Source organism: Astyanax mexicanus, chromosome 14 (assembly GCF_023375975.1).
Source record: "Astyanax mexicanus isolate ESR-SI-001 chromosome 14, AstMex3_surface, whole genome shotgun sequence".
NCBI classification, from domain to species: Eukaryota; Metazoa; Chordata; class Actinopteri; order Characiformes; family Acestrorhamphidae; genus Astyanax; species Astyanax mexicanus.
In genome coordinates this window covers 586,575-603,433 of record NC_064421.1, presented here as the reverse complement: position 1 = coordinate 603,433, position 16,859 = coordinate 586,575, and the positions used below count along the sequence as shown (strand labels likewise).

The 16,859-nt window shown below is 41.3% G+C and overlaps 1 protein-coding gene across 1 annotated transcript in view; it reads left to right on the top strand.

The window, feature by feature from the left end:
• The window catches only part of emilin1b (elastin microfibril interfacer 1b), a 59,728-nt gene that overhangs the window by 27,210 nt on the left and 15,659 nt on the right, over positions 1–16,859 (top strand). Inside the window, exon 2 of the mRNA XM_049463478.1 lies at positions 8,876–8,998. Coding sequence (XP_049319435.1) covers positions 8,876–8,998 — 123 coding nt within the window. The remainder of the gene's footprint in view (positions 1–8,875; positions 8,999–16,859) is intronic.

Below are 16,859 nucleotides of genomic sequence, written 5' to 3'. Positions count from 1 at the left end.
ATAGTATAGTATATAGTATATTAAAAGTATATAGTATAGTATATAGTATATTAAAAGTATATAGTATAGTATATAGTATATTAAAAGTATATAGTATAGTATATAGTATATTAAAAGTATATAGTATAGTATATAGTATATTAAAAGTATATAGTGTAGTATATAGTATATTAAAAGTATATAGTATAGTATATAGTATATTAAAAGTATATAGTGTAGTATATAGTATATTAAAAGTATATAGTATAGTATATAGTATATTAAAAGTATATAGTATAGTATATAGTATATTAAAAGTATATAGTATAGTATATAGTATATTAAAAGTATATTTTCAGTGTGAAACTTCTTCTGTTCGTTATTAACATATAATATGAAAATGGTTGATCTCACATATTTGCAACAACCTACAAAAACTAAACTAAAACTAAAACTAAATTGCAATGTTATGTTTCAATGTTATATAAAACTATTGTTTTATATGTTGGTCTTTTAAAAGTAATAAAGTAGAGAAACATTTAAAAAAGTTTAAACATGTATTTTTTTATGAAAACGAGTAAATTATCCTAATTTAAGCATTTAGGAACACTATTGCACAAAATATTGATATAATAATTAATAATGTAGTTAGTAATGAAATATTTACACCGCTTGTCAGGATTTTTTGGGTTTTAGATATATTTTAGATAATTAAACACATGCACCATTACTGTTCCTGACTAATGAACATAACAGGAGGGTTAAAAATGATGCTGCATCTGAGATGAAAGCAGGCATGTGGTGAAATCAGTGCGTGAAGAACGAGTGAAGAAAACAGATTCCTCACCCAGGCACACTGTTACCCAACACACACTCATACAGCATTTTACTGATATACACACACACAAATACACTCTACAAATCTCCATGCTCTACATATCAACTCTTATATTATTCTGGTTTATCAGGTTATTAAATCTTAGAGATACAGTATGTATTAATAGTGTGTATACTGATAGGCCACATACTGTATGGTAGGAACTAATATGGTGTCCCCAGCAACCACTTAGCAACACCACAGCACCCACCACGGACACCATAGCAACACCAGGAAACACTTTAGCAATCACCTTAGCAACTGCCTACCGACCACTTAGCAACACCATAGAAACCACCATATTTTTTGAAGTGGTTGCTATGCAGTTTCAAGTCAGTTTCAACTATGCTGTACTGCCAACTGCCAGTGAGTCACCGGTTATTGCTAAGAGTTTTTCTGTTTGTCATCAGCTGCCGGAGCCCTGAGAGAGCACAGTTGGCTCTCTCTCTGGGTGGGTACAGTACAGTAGATGGCGCTCTCTCTTTCCCCTCATCACTCCTAGGGTGATGTGGATCAGCACAAGGCTGCATCTGTGAGCTGATGTATAAGAACCGAGTAGCTGTAGGCGCTTTTCCTCCGAGCGTTAGCGCTGTGATGCTACTCGGCAATGCTACATCTTCAGCAGCAGTTCTAAAAGAGGCGGAGTCTGACTTCACATGTATCAGAGGAAGCATGTGTTAGTCTTCACCCTCCTGGTGTTGGAGCATCACTAGTGATAGGGGAAATATACAGTTGAGTAGAAGCTGAATGGGTGTGACAATCTTCCAGATAAAGTGTTAAGAGTATCTCCATTCTTCATTACTCTGTAGGTTGAGTACAGTATAGATACTAGTGTTTAATAAAATACTTCTGTAGAAGTTGAAGAAGAATCAACTTAAGCTTTTTACTATAGAGTCTAAAGTGTTTAAAAAAGTACTGGATTCAAAACTACTTAAAGTATAAAATTAAAAGTAATGTAAGGAGAAAAAATAAAAAAGCCATTAAAAACAAAAGCTTAGGCCACGCCCACAGAGTCCTATAGTGCGCTAAATTAAATAGGAATAATAAGGATGTTTTTTTTTAATGTAAGGAGGAGAAAGTTCAGATAATTGTGTGAAAATATAAAATAATTACTCCAGTAAAGTATAGATAACCTACATTTCTACTGTAATACTGGATGGAGGATCTGGATGGAGGATCTGGATGGAGCTCTGTGTACTGCTCTACTCTCTTCACTCATTACAGCTAATTACTCACATCCTCCTCCTCCTCCTCCAGCTCTCACGCTTTCCTCACGCCAGCCTCACGTCACCCAACACATCTGCCACCAGCTGCTGGAGCTGCCACACAGCACAAACACCACATTCTGCTGGCAGCCGGCACTCCCAGCTGGAGGAACAGGAAATCTCCCATAGGTCAGCGGTGCTAACAGGAAGCAGGGCTACGAGCAGGTGGGCCGGGGGTCCTCAGTACTGGATATACATAGTAGTAGATGTAGTAGTAGATGTAGTAGTAGATGTAGTAGTAGATGGTAAAGGTGATACAAAACCCTTTTTCTCTGCAGTAAAATGAGTTTTTTAAATTCTGCAACTTTAAGATCTTTGGAGATTCTCCTACAAGACTGTCACGTAGACCCAGGCAGGAAGACGAGGAGGCGGACACAAGTGCAGGTAGGGTGAAAATAAATAATAATTTAATACATAAATAACAAGATAACAAGGAACAAGTAACATGAAACAAAGATACACAAATAACCAATAACCAAAACAAATCAAAGAACCTAAACTAAACCAACTAGAGATAATAAATAAACAAACAGGGAATATATACAAGGAGCTAAACTAGGAATCAACACAAGCAGGGTATAAACAGGGAGCTAGGGAACAAGAAATAAAACAAGAAACTAGAAATAAACAAGGAAATAAACTATAAACGAGAAAACAAGAAATAAACAAGAAACAAGAAACCAAGGGTAAGAGAAACACTGAGAAACGTTATGAAAACACAGAGAGACGAACGACAGGTGAAGGTGCAAAGACCGACGGAGGACAAGGTGGCAGAGGAGGGCTATTTATAGTAACATAAAACACACTAGAATTGGAAACACCTGGGGAAGGGGCGCAGCTACAGATGAGAAACACATGGTGGAAATATACTGACAGGAGACACAGAGAGGCACAGGTCACGTGGGGAAGACACACAGAGACATGAGACAGGGCTAAGATGTGACAGAAGCCTCCCCCTAAACGCGCAGCTCCCGAGGCGCGTAAAAACGAACCCTGGGGGCTGGCGGCAGGGAGGGGCCGGGGAAAACAGGAGTCGAGACCGGGGACTGAAACGGAGACAGGACAGAGGACAGACACTGGATGGGAGACCGGACCGGGCTTGGAAACTGAACAGGAGACGGAGACTGAACAGGAGACGGAGACTGAGACTCGACATTAGACAAGGACGCAGACTGGAAAGGGCTTGGAAACAGAACAGGGGACGGAGGCTGGACAGGGAACTGGACGGTGGACGGAGACTGGACAGGAGAGGGAGACAGAACGGGAGACTGGACGGGGAACTGGACAGGAGATGGAGACTGGACGGAGAACTGGACAGGAGACGGAGACTGGACGGGGAACTGGACAGGAGACGGAGACTGGACGGGACTAGACATGGGAACAGGGACGAGGACATTAACAGGGACAGAAACTAACACTGTAACTGGGACGGGAACAGAGACAGAGACAGACACGGGTACAGGGACATAGACAGAGACAGGGACCAAAACGGGGAGAGACACAGGGACCAGAAACACGGGAGGGTGCCCAGGACTGGCAAATGTCTGAGGGGAAGTCCAAGGAGCCAGCCTGGGCACAGTACTGGGGACAAAGTCCGGGGACCTCTGTGCCTGCCTGGGTATGTGGGACCTGGAGCCAAACACTGTCCTGGGAGACCCGAAACCTTTAGATGTAATTCTTAAATAAAAAATTCCTAAGATATAGGTGCATAATATCAGCCAGATTTTACATTTTAGTGTAAAAACAAATGGAGAGATTAACTGCTTCTAACTATATATATTACATCAGCATTAATAACTTCTGTGGTGTCTCCTTGGCTCGCATATTAGTGTTCTCTTTACTGGTTATTTGTTGGAGGATGCAGTACAAGTCAAAAGTTTGGACACAAATCCTAAGTTTCCCAGAGGTAGTTAGTGCCAACACACCAGACTGTGTTTCCTGGAAAAGGTTGAGAACCCCTGTGTAATTCATCATTTAAGCTGTTGGCGTCTGTCTAGGTTGTATTCAGTCAGTGGAGCTCCTGTGTTTTCTGTTACCAAGATAAACAAGATAAAACTCCAGAAATGTACCTGAACACACCTCATTTCCAGAAGACCACGCCCATCAGTGTAGATATATTCAGAAGCTCTGCTGCTGTTTAAACCAGGCAGGAGGAAGGAGTGAAAATACACTGTTGGTGGGGGGTAAGATAGCGATGAGCTTTGCAGAGCACCTTGCAAAGGGTGTCCGATAGAACAGCAATGTGTTTGAAACCACAGCACCAATTTGTTTCAGTGTTCAGTGTTAAAGCAGCTTCATATTAGACAGTTATATACAACTCTGTAGAAAAAATAAGATTTCACTTAAAAATGATGAGTTTCTTTGATTTTACAAAATTGAAAACCTCTGGAATATAATGAAGAGGAAGATGGATGATCACAAACCATCAAACCACCAAACTGAACTGCTTGAATTTTTACACCAGGAGTAAAGCAGCATAAAGTTATCCAAAAGCAGTGTGTAAGACTGGTGGAGGAGAACATGATGCCGAGATGCATGAAAACAAAAACTGTGATTAAAAACCAACCAGGGTTATTCCACCAAATATTGATTATTTCTGAACTCTTAAAACTTTATGAATATGAACTTGTTTTCTTTGCATTATTTGAGGTCTGAAAGTTCTGCATCTTTTTTGTTATTTCAGTCATTTCTCATTTTCTGTAAATAAATGCTCTAAATGAGAATATTTTTATTTGTAATTTGGGAGAAATGTTGTCTGTAGTTTATAGAATAAAACAACAATGTTCATTTTACTCAAATATAAACCTATAAATAGCAAAATCAGAGAAACTGATTCAGTAACTGAAGTGATCTCTTCATTTTTTCCAGAGCTGTGTATGTGTGCTGGTCTGGAACAAAGAATCTTCCTGTATTTACTTTCTAGCTCCACCCCAGACAGATCTGACCAATTAGAGGAGAGAATGTACTCATGTGGTTTGTTGTGACGCATTTTGTTGCACTTTCTTGCAGTTTTTCTGTGGCAGCAGTGTTGCTGATGTTAGTGAGGTTTTGCTGTAGTTTTTCTATACAGCAGTGATGATAATGATGTCATTGTTCATGATGATGCCATTGTTCACGGCGACTCTGTGCCACCCAGGGCGTTCCCGCGGGGCTGGTGGAGCTCTGCTGCTGCTGATGATGATGATAAATAGGGAGAGATAATATAAATCCACTGAATTACATCATCTTTTCCACACTGAGAGCTCTGTCTGAACTCTGAGAGAGATATTCAGAACACACGCTGAACTCAGAACCACCAGAACCGGGATCTCCTGATTCACTTCATCTCAGAAGCTGCTAACGCTGTGACTGACAACAAATCAGATACATAATATAATATATTCTCAGCTGTTATTAATTCAGAGAGGACAGACTGTGCAGAGTCGGAGCTGAAAATGAGTACTGCATAATACAGCACATATGATTTAAACAGATGCAAATAAACACTGATACAGTAAAACGTAAGAAGATAGATAGATAGATAGATAGATAGATAGAGAGATAGATAGATAGAGAGATAGATAGATAGATAGAGAGATAGATAGATAGATAGATAGATAGATAGATAGATAGATAGATAGATAGAGAGATAGATAGATAGATAGATAGATAGATAGATAGATAGATAGAGAGATAGATAGAGAGATAGATAGATAGATAGATAGGTAGATAGATAGATAGATAGATAGGTAGATAGATAGATAGATAGAGAGATAGATAGAGAGATAGATAGATAGATAGATAGATAGATAGATAGATATCTAGATAGATAGATAGATAGATAGATAGATAGAGAGATAGATAGAGAGATAGATAGATAGATAGATAGATAGATAGATAGATAGATAGATATCTAGATAGATAGATAGATAGATAGATAGATAGATAGATAGAGAGATAGATAGAGAGATAGATAGATAGATAGATAGATAGATATCTAGATAGATAGATAGATAGATAGATAGAGAGATAGATAGAGAGATAGATAGATATCTAGATAGATAGATAGATAGATAGATAGATAGATAGATAGATAGATAGATATCTAGATAGATAGATAGATAGATAGATAGATAGATAGATAGATAGAGAGATAGATAGATATCTAGATAGATAGATAGATAGATAGATAGATAGATAGATAGATAGATAGATAGATAGATAGATAGATAGATAGATAGATAGATAGATAGATAGATAGATACTTTATTTATCCCGAAGGAAATTCAGGCAAGAAGAAAGCATGTGTATATTATTATGTTCAGTTCCGTCAGCAGCTCACCTGATTTACCACATTTACCAGTAATTTACCACCAAACCAGGTGTTGATTAATATGATGAGAACTAGAAATAAATAACTCTATTAAACTCAGATTAAGAGGAGGAGAGATTAGGAGATGTTGTTTTAAGGAAAACTTTCAGCTTTTTCTAAAATTGCTGTTTGTATTTATTGTAATGCTGAGTTAATGTGTTTTACTGAGATAATAACCAGAAACTTTCTGCACATATAAGAAGCTTTTACGGTACCACTTTAAAATAAGACTACCTTAAGCCTTTATAAATGGTTTATAAATTACTTTTATAATTAATTATTATTGATTAGGCTGTAAATGCTTTTAAAACACATCAGTTGAAAAGGCAACAGTGATCTGTGGTCTGCTCAGTCATTTAATTCAACTAAGTCATGTAATTAATAGTAAATAGTTAAACATACTTACAAATATATATTAATATTGCAGGTTTAATGCTGATTGACGGAAAACACAAAGTTAGATCAATATCTAAGAAAATCTGAGGTTTGACAGTAGAAATAAGTGTAGAATCCTTATTTTGCACATTTTTTAGCTAACTGTTGCCATTTCTATATTTATACGTTGTTATATATTTATTAACTGCTTATTAATAGGTTTTAAGATATTTCTACCTCCTTTATAGAGCATTTATAAACTCTTTATAAAGGTAGTCTTATTTTAAAGTGGTACCACATTTTCTTTACTGAAATTCCACAGGTACCTAAAACTTTTGCACAATACTGTACATCCCCTTTTAAATCTACCTTAGTATCATTTATCACAATTATTACTGGGACAATATATCAACCAACCAGTCAGGAGTGTGATATATCGTATCGTACACAATAATATTGCATTCAAACATTTTTGAATATGGTGAACTATGATATTATACCCTAAAATATGGAGCCATATTATCATGCACCCCTAATTCCCTAATTATCACATCAGGGTTCTACTTTTTTACTGTTTTAATCAAAAGAATAATTTACACAGTTCTCATTTCCTGTTATATATCTACTAGATACAGATTATATTATTTATTTTACTTTAATCCTGGATATATGGAGATATTTGAAGTGCATTATTATTATTATCTTGATATTCTGGATCATTGAATTCTGTTATAAATCTGATAAAATGCTTGTATTTTGTCTGTATTTGCAAAAATAGAATTTAATTTTAATTTAGTTGCAGTAATGTACTCTCGAAATATATATATTTTTTATTCAGTGTTTTGTCATATCGCCAAGAGAATGCTTATCGTGAAAATACCATGAAATATTGTGATATTACTTTAGGGGCATATCGCCCACCCCAATCGTACATAATTATATCACCAACTTTTTTAAATATGGTGAACTATGATATTATACCCTAAAATATGGAGCCATATCATCCACCCCTGATTCCCTAATTATCACATCAGGGTTCTACTTTTTTACTGTTTTTATCAAAATAAAAATTCACCCTGTTCTCATTTCCTATTATATATCTACTAGATACAGATTATATCTGTCCAGTATCATTTATTTTACTTTAATCCTGGATATATGGAGATATTTCATAAAGCATGGGGTTCACCTGAGGTCAGAGCCGGTGTTGGACAAATTAGATGAACACTGTATTAGAGTAAAATGTTTATTTTTAAATATATAAAATAAATCAAATATTATTTCAGTAAAATGATTACTCTTCTCTTCACTACATTTACAAACATACAGTATGTACTATGGCTTTAATGTCCTTTTATCATTTTGTTAACAAGCTTCAGACTTATAACAGCTTAACTAAAGGGAAAAGGAGGGAAGGAGGAGTAACAGGAGGACAGAGGATGAGGAGGAGCAGTAGCAACTCAAATGGACTAAGTGCAATAAAATAACACATACGGACTAAGTGCAATAAAAATTCTATTCCAATACATTCACTGCATATTTATATTTATAGTTATACTAATTATATTTGCTGTTTTATACTTTTGTCTACTTGCTTTGCACTTTATATTGTTTATATACACTTTATATACACCTACTCTTTGTTTCTATCTGTGTGTACTGTATTGATGCTGCTACTGGAACCCTAATTTCCCTGAGGGAACCTCCAAAGGGATCAATAAAGATCTATCTATCTATCTATCTGTCTGTCTGTCTGTCTGTCTGTCTGTCTGTCTGTCTGTCTGTCTGTCTGTCTGTCTGTCTGTCTATCCATCTATCTATCTAAAAACAGCCAGAAGGTAACATAGACACAAGGGCAGTCTGAAGCACAGCAATTCATTTACCACTAAATCTTAAACTAAAACTTTGTAAAAACAGTTATTTAAAGCACTTGGTTCTAATGTATGTGTACTTAATGTATTAACTGTGTGTTTAATTTAAAATGTGTGTGTTAACTGTGTGTTTGTGTTGGTATTTGTGTGTGTGTAGGAACTGGTGTGCGTATGTGGTGACGAAGACGGTGAGTTGTGTAGTTGAGGACGGAGTGGAGACGTACGTAAAACCTGAATACCAGCCCTGCACATGGGGGGTGCAGTGCCCACGAGCCGTAATGTGAGTATACTACTTTATATTTCATTTTTAATATGAGTTAGATTGAGTTACAGTACATATACTTTCACTACAGTACAGTTTCTGCTCTTTTAATTGAGTTAGATTGTGACACAGCACCCATAATTTATATATACTAAAGTTTATGTCATTTTAATGGTGTTAGATTGGGATACAGTACCTTTCATTTCATTATAGTACAGTTACTGCTTTTTTAATTGAGTTAGATTGTGATATAGCTCTCATAAACCCCCTATAGTACAGTTTCTATACTTTTAATTGAGTTAGATTTGGTAACAGTACCAGTGTTTGTACTTTAGTACAATTTATCTGCTTTGTAATTGAGTTAGATCGTGAAACAGTACCTTTCCTTTCACTATAGTTCAGTTACTGCTCTTTCAATTGGGTTAGATTGTGAAAAAACACCCATATCTTTACAGTAGTACAGTTTCTGTACTTTTATCTAAGTTATATTTGGTGACAGTACCAATATTTGTACTTTAGTACAATTTCTCTACGTTTTTAATTGAGTTAGATTGTGATATAGCACTCATAACTTTACTTTAGTGTACTTTCTGCTCTTTTAATTGAGTTAGATTGTGATATAGCACTCATAACTTTACTTTAGCGTACTTTCTGCTCTTTTAATTGAGTTAGATTGTGATATAGCACTCATAACTTTACTTTAGCGTACTTTCCGCTCTTTTAATTGAGTTAGATTGTGATATAGCACTCATAACTGTACTTTAGCGTACTTTCTGCTCTTTTAATTGAGTTAGATTGTGATATAGCACTCATAACTTTACTTTAGCGTACTTTCTGCTCTTTTAATCGAGTTAGATTGTGATATAGCACTCATAACTTCACTCTAGCGTACTTTCCGCTCTTTTAATTGAGTTAGATTGTGATATAGCACTCATAACTTTACTTTAGCGTACTTTCCGCTCTTTTAATTGAGTTAGATTGTGATATAGCACTCATAACTGTACTTTAGCGTACTTTCTGCTCTTTTAATTGAGTTAGATTGAGATATAGCACTCATAACTTTACTTTAGCGTACTTTCTGCTCTTTTAATTGAGTTAGATTGTGATATAGCACTCATAACTTTACTTTAGCGTACTTTCCGCTCTTTTAATTGAGTTAGATTGTGATATAGCACTCATAACTGTACTTTAGCGTACTTTCTGCTCTTTTAATTGAGTTAGATTGAGATATAGCACTCATAACTTTACTTTAGCGTACTTTCTGCTCTTTTAATTGAGTTAGATTGTGATATAGCACTCATAACTTCACTCTAGTGTACTTTCCGCTCTTTTAATTGAGTTAGATTGTCAGGTCTTAGCCCTGTCTCGTGTCTCTGTGTGTCTTCCCCACGTGACCTGTGCTCCCCTGTGTCTCCCGTCTTAGTAGATTTCCACCTGTGTCTCATTTGTAGCTCCGCCCCTTCCCCAGGTGTTTCCAATTCTAGAGTGTTTCTTGTTTCCTTATATAGATCCCCTGTGCCACTTTGTCTCTGTCGGTCTTTGCACCTTCCCCTGTCGTTTGTCTCTCTGTGTTTCATAGCCTCTGTTCCTCGCGCCCTTAGTCTCTGTGTTTATCTATAGTTTTATGTTTCTAGTCTCTTGTTTATTTCAGTTAGTTCCTTGTAGATACCCCTGCTTAGTGTTTATTTTTCTAGTTTATTTCCATTGTATATATTCCCTGTTTATTTATTGTCTTTTTTCTCTAGTTGGTTTAGTTTATGTTCTCTGATTTGTTTTGGTTTATGGTTATTTGTGTATCTTTGTTTCGTGTTCCTCATTCAGTGTTTCTTTGTTATTTATTTATTAAATTATTTATATATCGCCCTACCTGCACTTGTGTCCGCCTCCTCGTCTCCCTGCCTGGGTCATTTCGTGACAGAAAGACCGACCTTAACATGGACACAGCAGGTTCTGCGTGGACTGGCACCAGGATGGCGATTCGCCGTGCTCCTTGCGGGACCCCGGCGCAGGACACCTCGAGGCCTCAAGGACGCCGCAGGCCTCGGGGTAGGCGCTCTAAGGGGTCCCGCCAGCCGGAAGAAGACCCCTTTTCCGGGGAGGATTTTCTTGGGGGGGCGATGAGGGTTGGTGCTTTGAGCCTCGGTACCTCCGTGTACCCGAGGCTCAAGGAGCGGGACCCGTGGGACTTTCTCGGGTGCGCTCCCAGCAGCTCCGAGGACGAAGAGGAGCTCTACCCCGCACCGGCCCGTGCTCCGTTACCGTTTCCCCCAGGGGCGGTGCTCTACCCGGCTCTCGGCCGCACAGCTCCAGAGGCCGTCCCGACTCCCGTCCTTTCCCCTGCAGCCAAGGTGCGCTCCTCACCGGCGGTTCCAGAGCTAGCTTCCCCGGTGGCTAAGGCGTTAGCTTCCCCAGCGCCTCCAAAGCTAGCTCCTCCCGCGGCCAAGACTCTGTCCTCACTGGCGCTTCCAGAGCTAGCTTCTCCAGTGGCTAAGGCGCTAGCATCCCCGGCGCCTCTCAAGCTAGCGTCTTCAGCGGCTAAGCCACGCTCCGTGACTTCTGTGACGGCTGTGAAACCGCGCCCCGAGATCCCCGCGGTAGCAGCCGAACCTCGCCCCGTGTTCCTCGCGGTAGCTGCCGAACCGTGCCCCGTGATTTCCGCGGTGGCAGCCGAGCCGCGCTACAGGACCTCCTACCCAGCGAGCCAGCCGCGAGCAGAGACTTTCACCGCGCTTGACTCAGCCGGAGAGAGTACAAATCCAGTCCGGGATTTTACGGCAACCGCACTCTCAAGCCCCACAGCTGCAGCGCCAGCACCTCAGGCTGAGGAGCTGGTTTTCATGGCGGCTGCAGAGCTGGATTCCGCCGCTGCGATCCAGCCTCTCTCTGGGACTATCTCCGCGGCAAACCAGCCGTGCTCCGGGACTGTTATGGAGACTTTTCCCGCGCCGGTTTCTACCGGCGGCCCCGCGGTGCTTGCAGTGGACTTTACCGGCGAGTCTGCAGATCCAGTCCGGGTTTTTGTTCCACCCGCAGTCTCAAGCCCTGCTGCTGCTCCGCTGGATCTGCACACACCCAGCTCCGAAATTCTCTCGGCGGCCACGCCCATCTCCGAGGTGTCTTCGGCTGCTGAGCCACGCCCCCGGACTCCTGCCGTGTCTGCAGAAGCTGCTCCAGCCTCCGTCTCTGCTGAAGCTGCTCCAGCCTCCGTCTCTGCTGAAGCTGCTGAAGCCTCCGTGTCTGCAGAAGCTGCTCAAGCCTCCGTGTCTGCTGAAGCTGCTGAAGCCTCCGTGTCTGCTGAAGCTGCTGAAGCCTCCGTGTCTGCTGAAGCTGCTGAAGCCTCCGTGTCTGCTGAAAATGCTCAAGCCGCCGTGTTTGCTCCAGCTGTTCAAGCCTTCAAGTCTGCTCCAGCTGTTCAAGCCTTCAAGTCTGCTCCAGCTGTTCAAGCCTTCAAGTCTGCTCCAGCTGTTCCAGTCTCAGTGTCTGCTCCAGCAGTTCCAGTCTCCGTGCCAGAGCCAGCTGCCCAAGTCTCCGTGCCAGAGCCAGCTGCCCAAGTCTCCGTGCCAGAGCCAGCTGCCCAAGTCTCCGTGCCAGAGCCAGCTGCCCAAGTCTCCGTGCCAGAGCCAGCTGCCCAAGTCTCCGTGCCAGAGCCAGCTGCCCAAGTCTCCGTGCCAGAGCCAGCTGCCCAAGTCTCCGTGCCAGAGCCAGCTGCCCAAGTCTCCGTGCCAGAGCCAGCTGCCCAAGTCTCCGTGCCAGAGCCAGCTGCCCAAGTCTCCGTGCCAGCACCAGCTCCCGCTGCCAGAGTCGGCGCGCCGCCAGCACCAGCTCCCGCTGCCAGAGTCGGCGCGCCGCCAGCACCAGCTCCCGCTGCCAGAGTCGCCGCGCCGCCAGCACCAGCTCCCGCTGCCAGAGTCGCCGCGCCGCCAGCACCAGCTCCCGCTGCCAGAGTCGCCGCGCCGCCAGCACCAGCTCCCGCTGCCAGAGTCGCCGCGCCGCCAGCACCAGCTCCCGCTGCCAGAGTCGCCGCGCCGCCAGCACCAGCTCCCGCTGCCAGAGTCGCCGCGCCGCCAGCACCAGCTCCCGCTGCCAGAGTCGCCGCGCCGCCAGCACCAGCTCCCGCTGCCAGAGTCGCCGCGCCGCCAGCACCAGCTCCCGCTGCCAGAGTCGCCGCGCCGCCAGCACCAGCTCCCGCTGCCAGAGTCGCCGCGCCGCCAGCACCAGCTCCCGCTGCCAGAGTCGCCGCGCCGCCAGCACCAGCTCCCGCTGCCAGAGTCGCCGCGCCGCCAGCACCAGCTCCCGCTGCCAGAGTCGCCGCGCCGCCAGCACCAGCTCCCGCTGCCAGAGTCGCCGCGCCGCCAGCACCAGCTCCCGCTGCCAGAGTCGCCGCGCCGCCAGCACCAGCTCCCGCTGCCAGAGTCACTACCCCACCGGTTCCTGCTCCCAGAACTTTGTTTGGCCCCAGGGCCCATGTACCCAGGCAGGCACCGAGGTCCCCTGACTTTGTCCCCAGTACTGTGCCCAGGCTGGCTCCTTGGACTTCCCCTCAGACATTTGCCAGTCCTGGGCACCCACCCGTGTTTCTGGTCCCCATGTCTCTCCCTGTTTTGGTCCCTGTCTCTGTTTACGTCCCTGTACCCGTGTCTGTCTCTGTCTCTGTTCCCATTCCAGTTACAGTGTTCGTTTCTGTCCCTGTTAATGTCCTCGTCCCTGTTCCCATGTCCAGTCCCGTCCAGTCTCCTGTTCAATCTCCGTCCCCTGTCCAGTGTCCTGTCCAGTCTCCGTCCACCGTCCAGTTCCCCGTCCAGTTCCCTGTCCAGTTCCCCGTCCAGTCTCCTGTCCAGTCTCCGTCCACCGTCCAGTTCCCTGTCCAGTCTCTGTCTCCTGTTCAGTTCCCCGTTCAGTCTCCCGTCCAGTCTCTGTCCTCTGTCCTGTCTCCGTTTCAGTCCCCGGTTTCGTCTCTTGTTTTCCCCGGCCTCTCCCCGCCGCCAGCCCCCGGGGTTCGTTTTTACGCGCCTCGGGAGCTGCGCGTTTAGGGGGAGGCTTCTGTCAGGTCTTAGCCCTGTCTCGTGTCTCTGTGTGTCTTCCCCACGTGACCTGTGCTCCCCTGTGTCTCCCGTCTTAGTAGATTTCCACCTGTGTCTCATTTGTAGCTCCGCCCCTTCCCCAGGTGTTTCCAATTCTAGAGTGTTTCTTGTTTCCTTATATAGATCCCCTGTGCCACTTTGTCTCTGTCGGTCTTTGCACCTTCCCCTGTCGTTTGTCTCTCTGTGTTTCATAGCCTCTGTTCCTCGCGCCCTTAGTCTCTGTGTTTATCTATAGTTTTATGTTTCTAGTCTCTTGTTTATTTCAGTTAGTTCCTTGTAGATACCCCTGCTTAGTGTTTATTTTTCTAGTTTATTTCCATTGTATATATTCCCTGTTTATTTATTGTCTTTTTTCTCTAGTTGGTTTAGTTTATGTTCTCTGATTTGTTTTGGTTTATGGTTATTTGTGTATCTTTGTTTCGTGTTCCTCATTCAGTGTTTCTTTGTTATTTATTTATTAAATTATTTATATATCGCCCTACCTGCACTTGTGTCCGCCTCCTCGTCTCCCTGCCTGGGTCATTTCGTGACATAGATTGTTATATAGCACTCATAACTTCACTCTAGTGTACTTTCCGCTCTTTTAATTGAGTTAGATTGTGATATAGCACTCATAACTTTACTTTAGCATACTTTCTGCTCTTTTAATTGAGTTAGATTGAGATATAGCACTCATAACTTCACTCTAGCGTACTTTCTGCTCTTTTAATTGAGTTAGATTGTGATATAGCACTCATAACTTTACTTTAGCGTACTTTCTGCTCTTTTAATTGAGTTAGATTGTGATATAGCACTCATAACTTTACTTTAGCGTACTTTCTGCTCTTTTAATTGAGTTAGATTGTGATATAGCACTCATAACTTCACTTTAGCGTACTTTCTGCTCTTTTAATTGAGTTAGATTGTGATATAACACTCATAACTTTACTTTAGCGTACTTTCTGCTCTTTTAATTGAGTTAGATTGTGATATAGCACTCATAACTTCACTTTAGCGTACTTTCTGCTCTTTTAATTGAGTTAGATTGTGATATAGCACTCATAACTTCACTTTAGCGTACTTTCCGCTCTTTTAATTGAGTTAGATTGTGATATAGCACTCATAACTTCACTTTAGCGTACTTTCTGCTCTTTTAATTGAGTTAGATTGTGATATAGCACTCATAACTTCACTTTAGCGTACTTTCTGCTCTTTTAATTGAGTTAGATTGTGATATAACACTCATAACTTCACTTTAGCGTACTTTCCGCTCTTTTAATTGAGTTAGATTGTGATATAGCACTCATAACTTTACTTTAGCATACTTTCTGCTCTTTTAATTGAGTTAGATTGAGATATAGCACTCATAACTTTACTTTAGCATACTTTCCGCTCTTTTAATTGAGTTAGATTGTGATATAGCACTCATAACTTTACTTTAGCGTACTTTCCGCTCTTTTAATTGAGTTAGATTGTGATATAGCACTCATAACTTTACTTTAGCGTACTTTCTGCTCTTTTAATTGAGTTAGATTGTGATATAGCACTCATAACTTCACTTTAGCGTACTTTCTGCTCTTTTAATTGAGTTAGATTGTGATATAGCACTCATAACTTCACTTTAGCGTACTTTCTGCTCTTTTAATTGAGTTAGATTGTGATATAACACTCATAACTTTACTTTAGCGTACTTTCTGCTCTTTTAATTGAGTTAGATTGTGATATAACACTCATAACTTTACTTTAGTGTACTTTCTGCTCTTTTAATTTAGTTAGATTGAGATATAGCACTCATAACTTTACTTTAGGGTACTTTCTGCTCTTTTAATTGAGTTAGATTGTGATATAGCACTCATAACTTCACTCTAGCGTACTTTCCGCTCTTTTAATTGAGTTAGATTGTGATATAGCACTCATAACTTTACTTTAGCGTACTTTCTGCTCTTTTAATTGAGTTAGATTGTGATATAACACTCATAACTTCACTTTAGCGTACTTTCCGCTCTTTTAATTGAGTTAGATTGTGATATAGCACTCATAACTTTACTTTAGCATACTTTCTGCTCTTTTAATTGAGTTAGATTGAGATATAGCACTCATAACTTCACTCTAGCGTACTTTCCGCTCTTTTAATTGAGTTAGATTGTGATATAGCACTCATAACTTCACTTTAGCGTACTTTCTGCTCTTTTAATTGAGTTAGATTGTGATATAACACTCATAACTTCACTTTAGCGTACTTTCCGCTCTTTTAATTGAGTTAGATTGTGATATAACACTCATAACTTCACTTTAGCGTACTTTCCGCTCTTTTAATTGAGTTAGATTGTGATATAGCACTCATAACTTTACTTTAGCATACTTTCTGCTCTTTTAATTGAGTTAGATTGAGATATAGCACTCATAACTTCACTCTAGCGTACTTTCTGCTCTTTTAATTGAGTTAGATTGTGATATAGCACTCATAACTTCACTCTAGCATACTTTCTGCTCTTTTAATCGAGTTAGATTGTGATATAGCACTCATAACTTCACTCTAGTGTACTTTCTGCTCTTTTAATTGAGTTAGATTGTGATATAGCACTCATAACTTTACTTTAGCGTACTTTCTGCTCTTTTAATTGAGTTAGATTGTGAAATAGCATGATGTTGCATGAAGCAGATCAGAACAGAACGCAGAATTAAAGCGTTTGTTAGGTTTGGAGGAGATACGGCTAAAAAAAAAACGGCCAAATTGAAAACTCTCTCTTTCTTACACACCCACACACACACACACACACACACTCACAGAGAGAGAGAGAGACAGGAGTATGTATGGA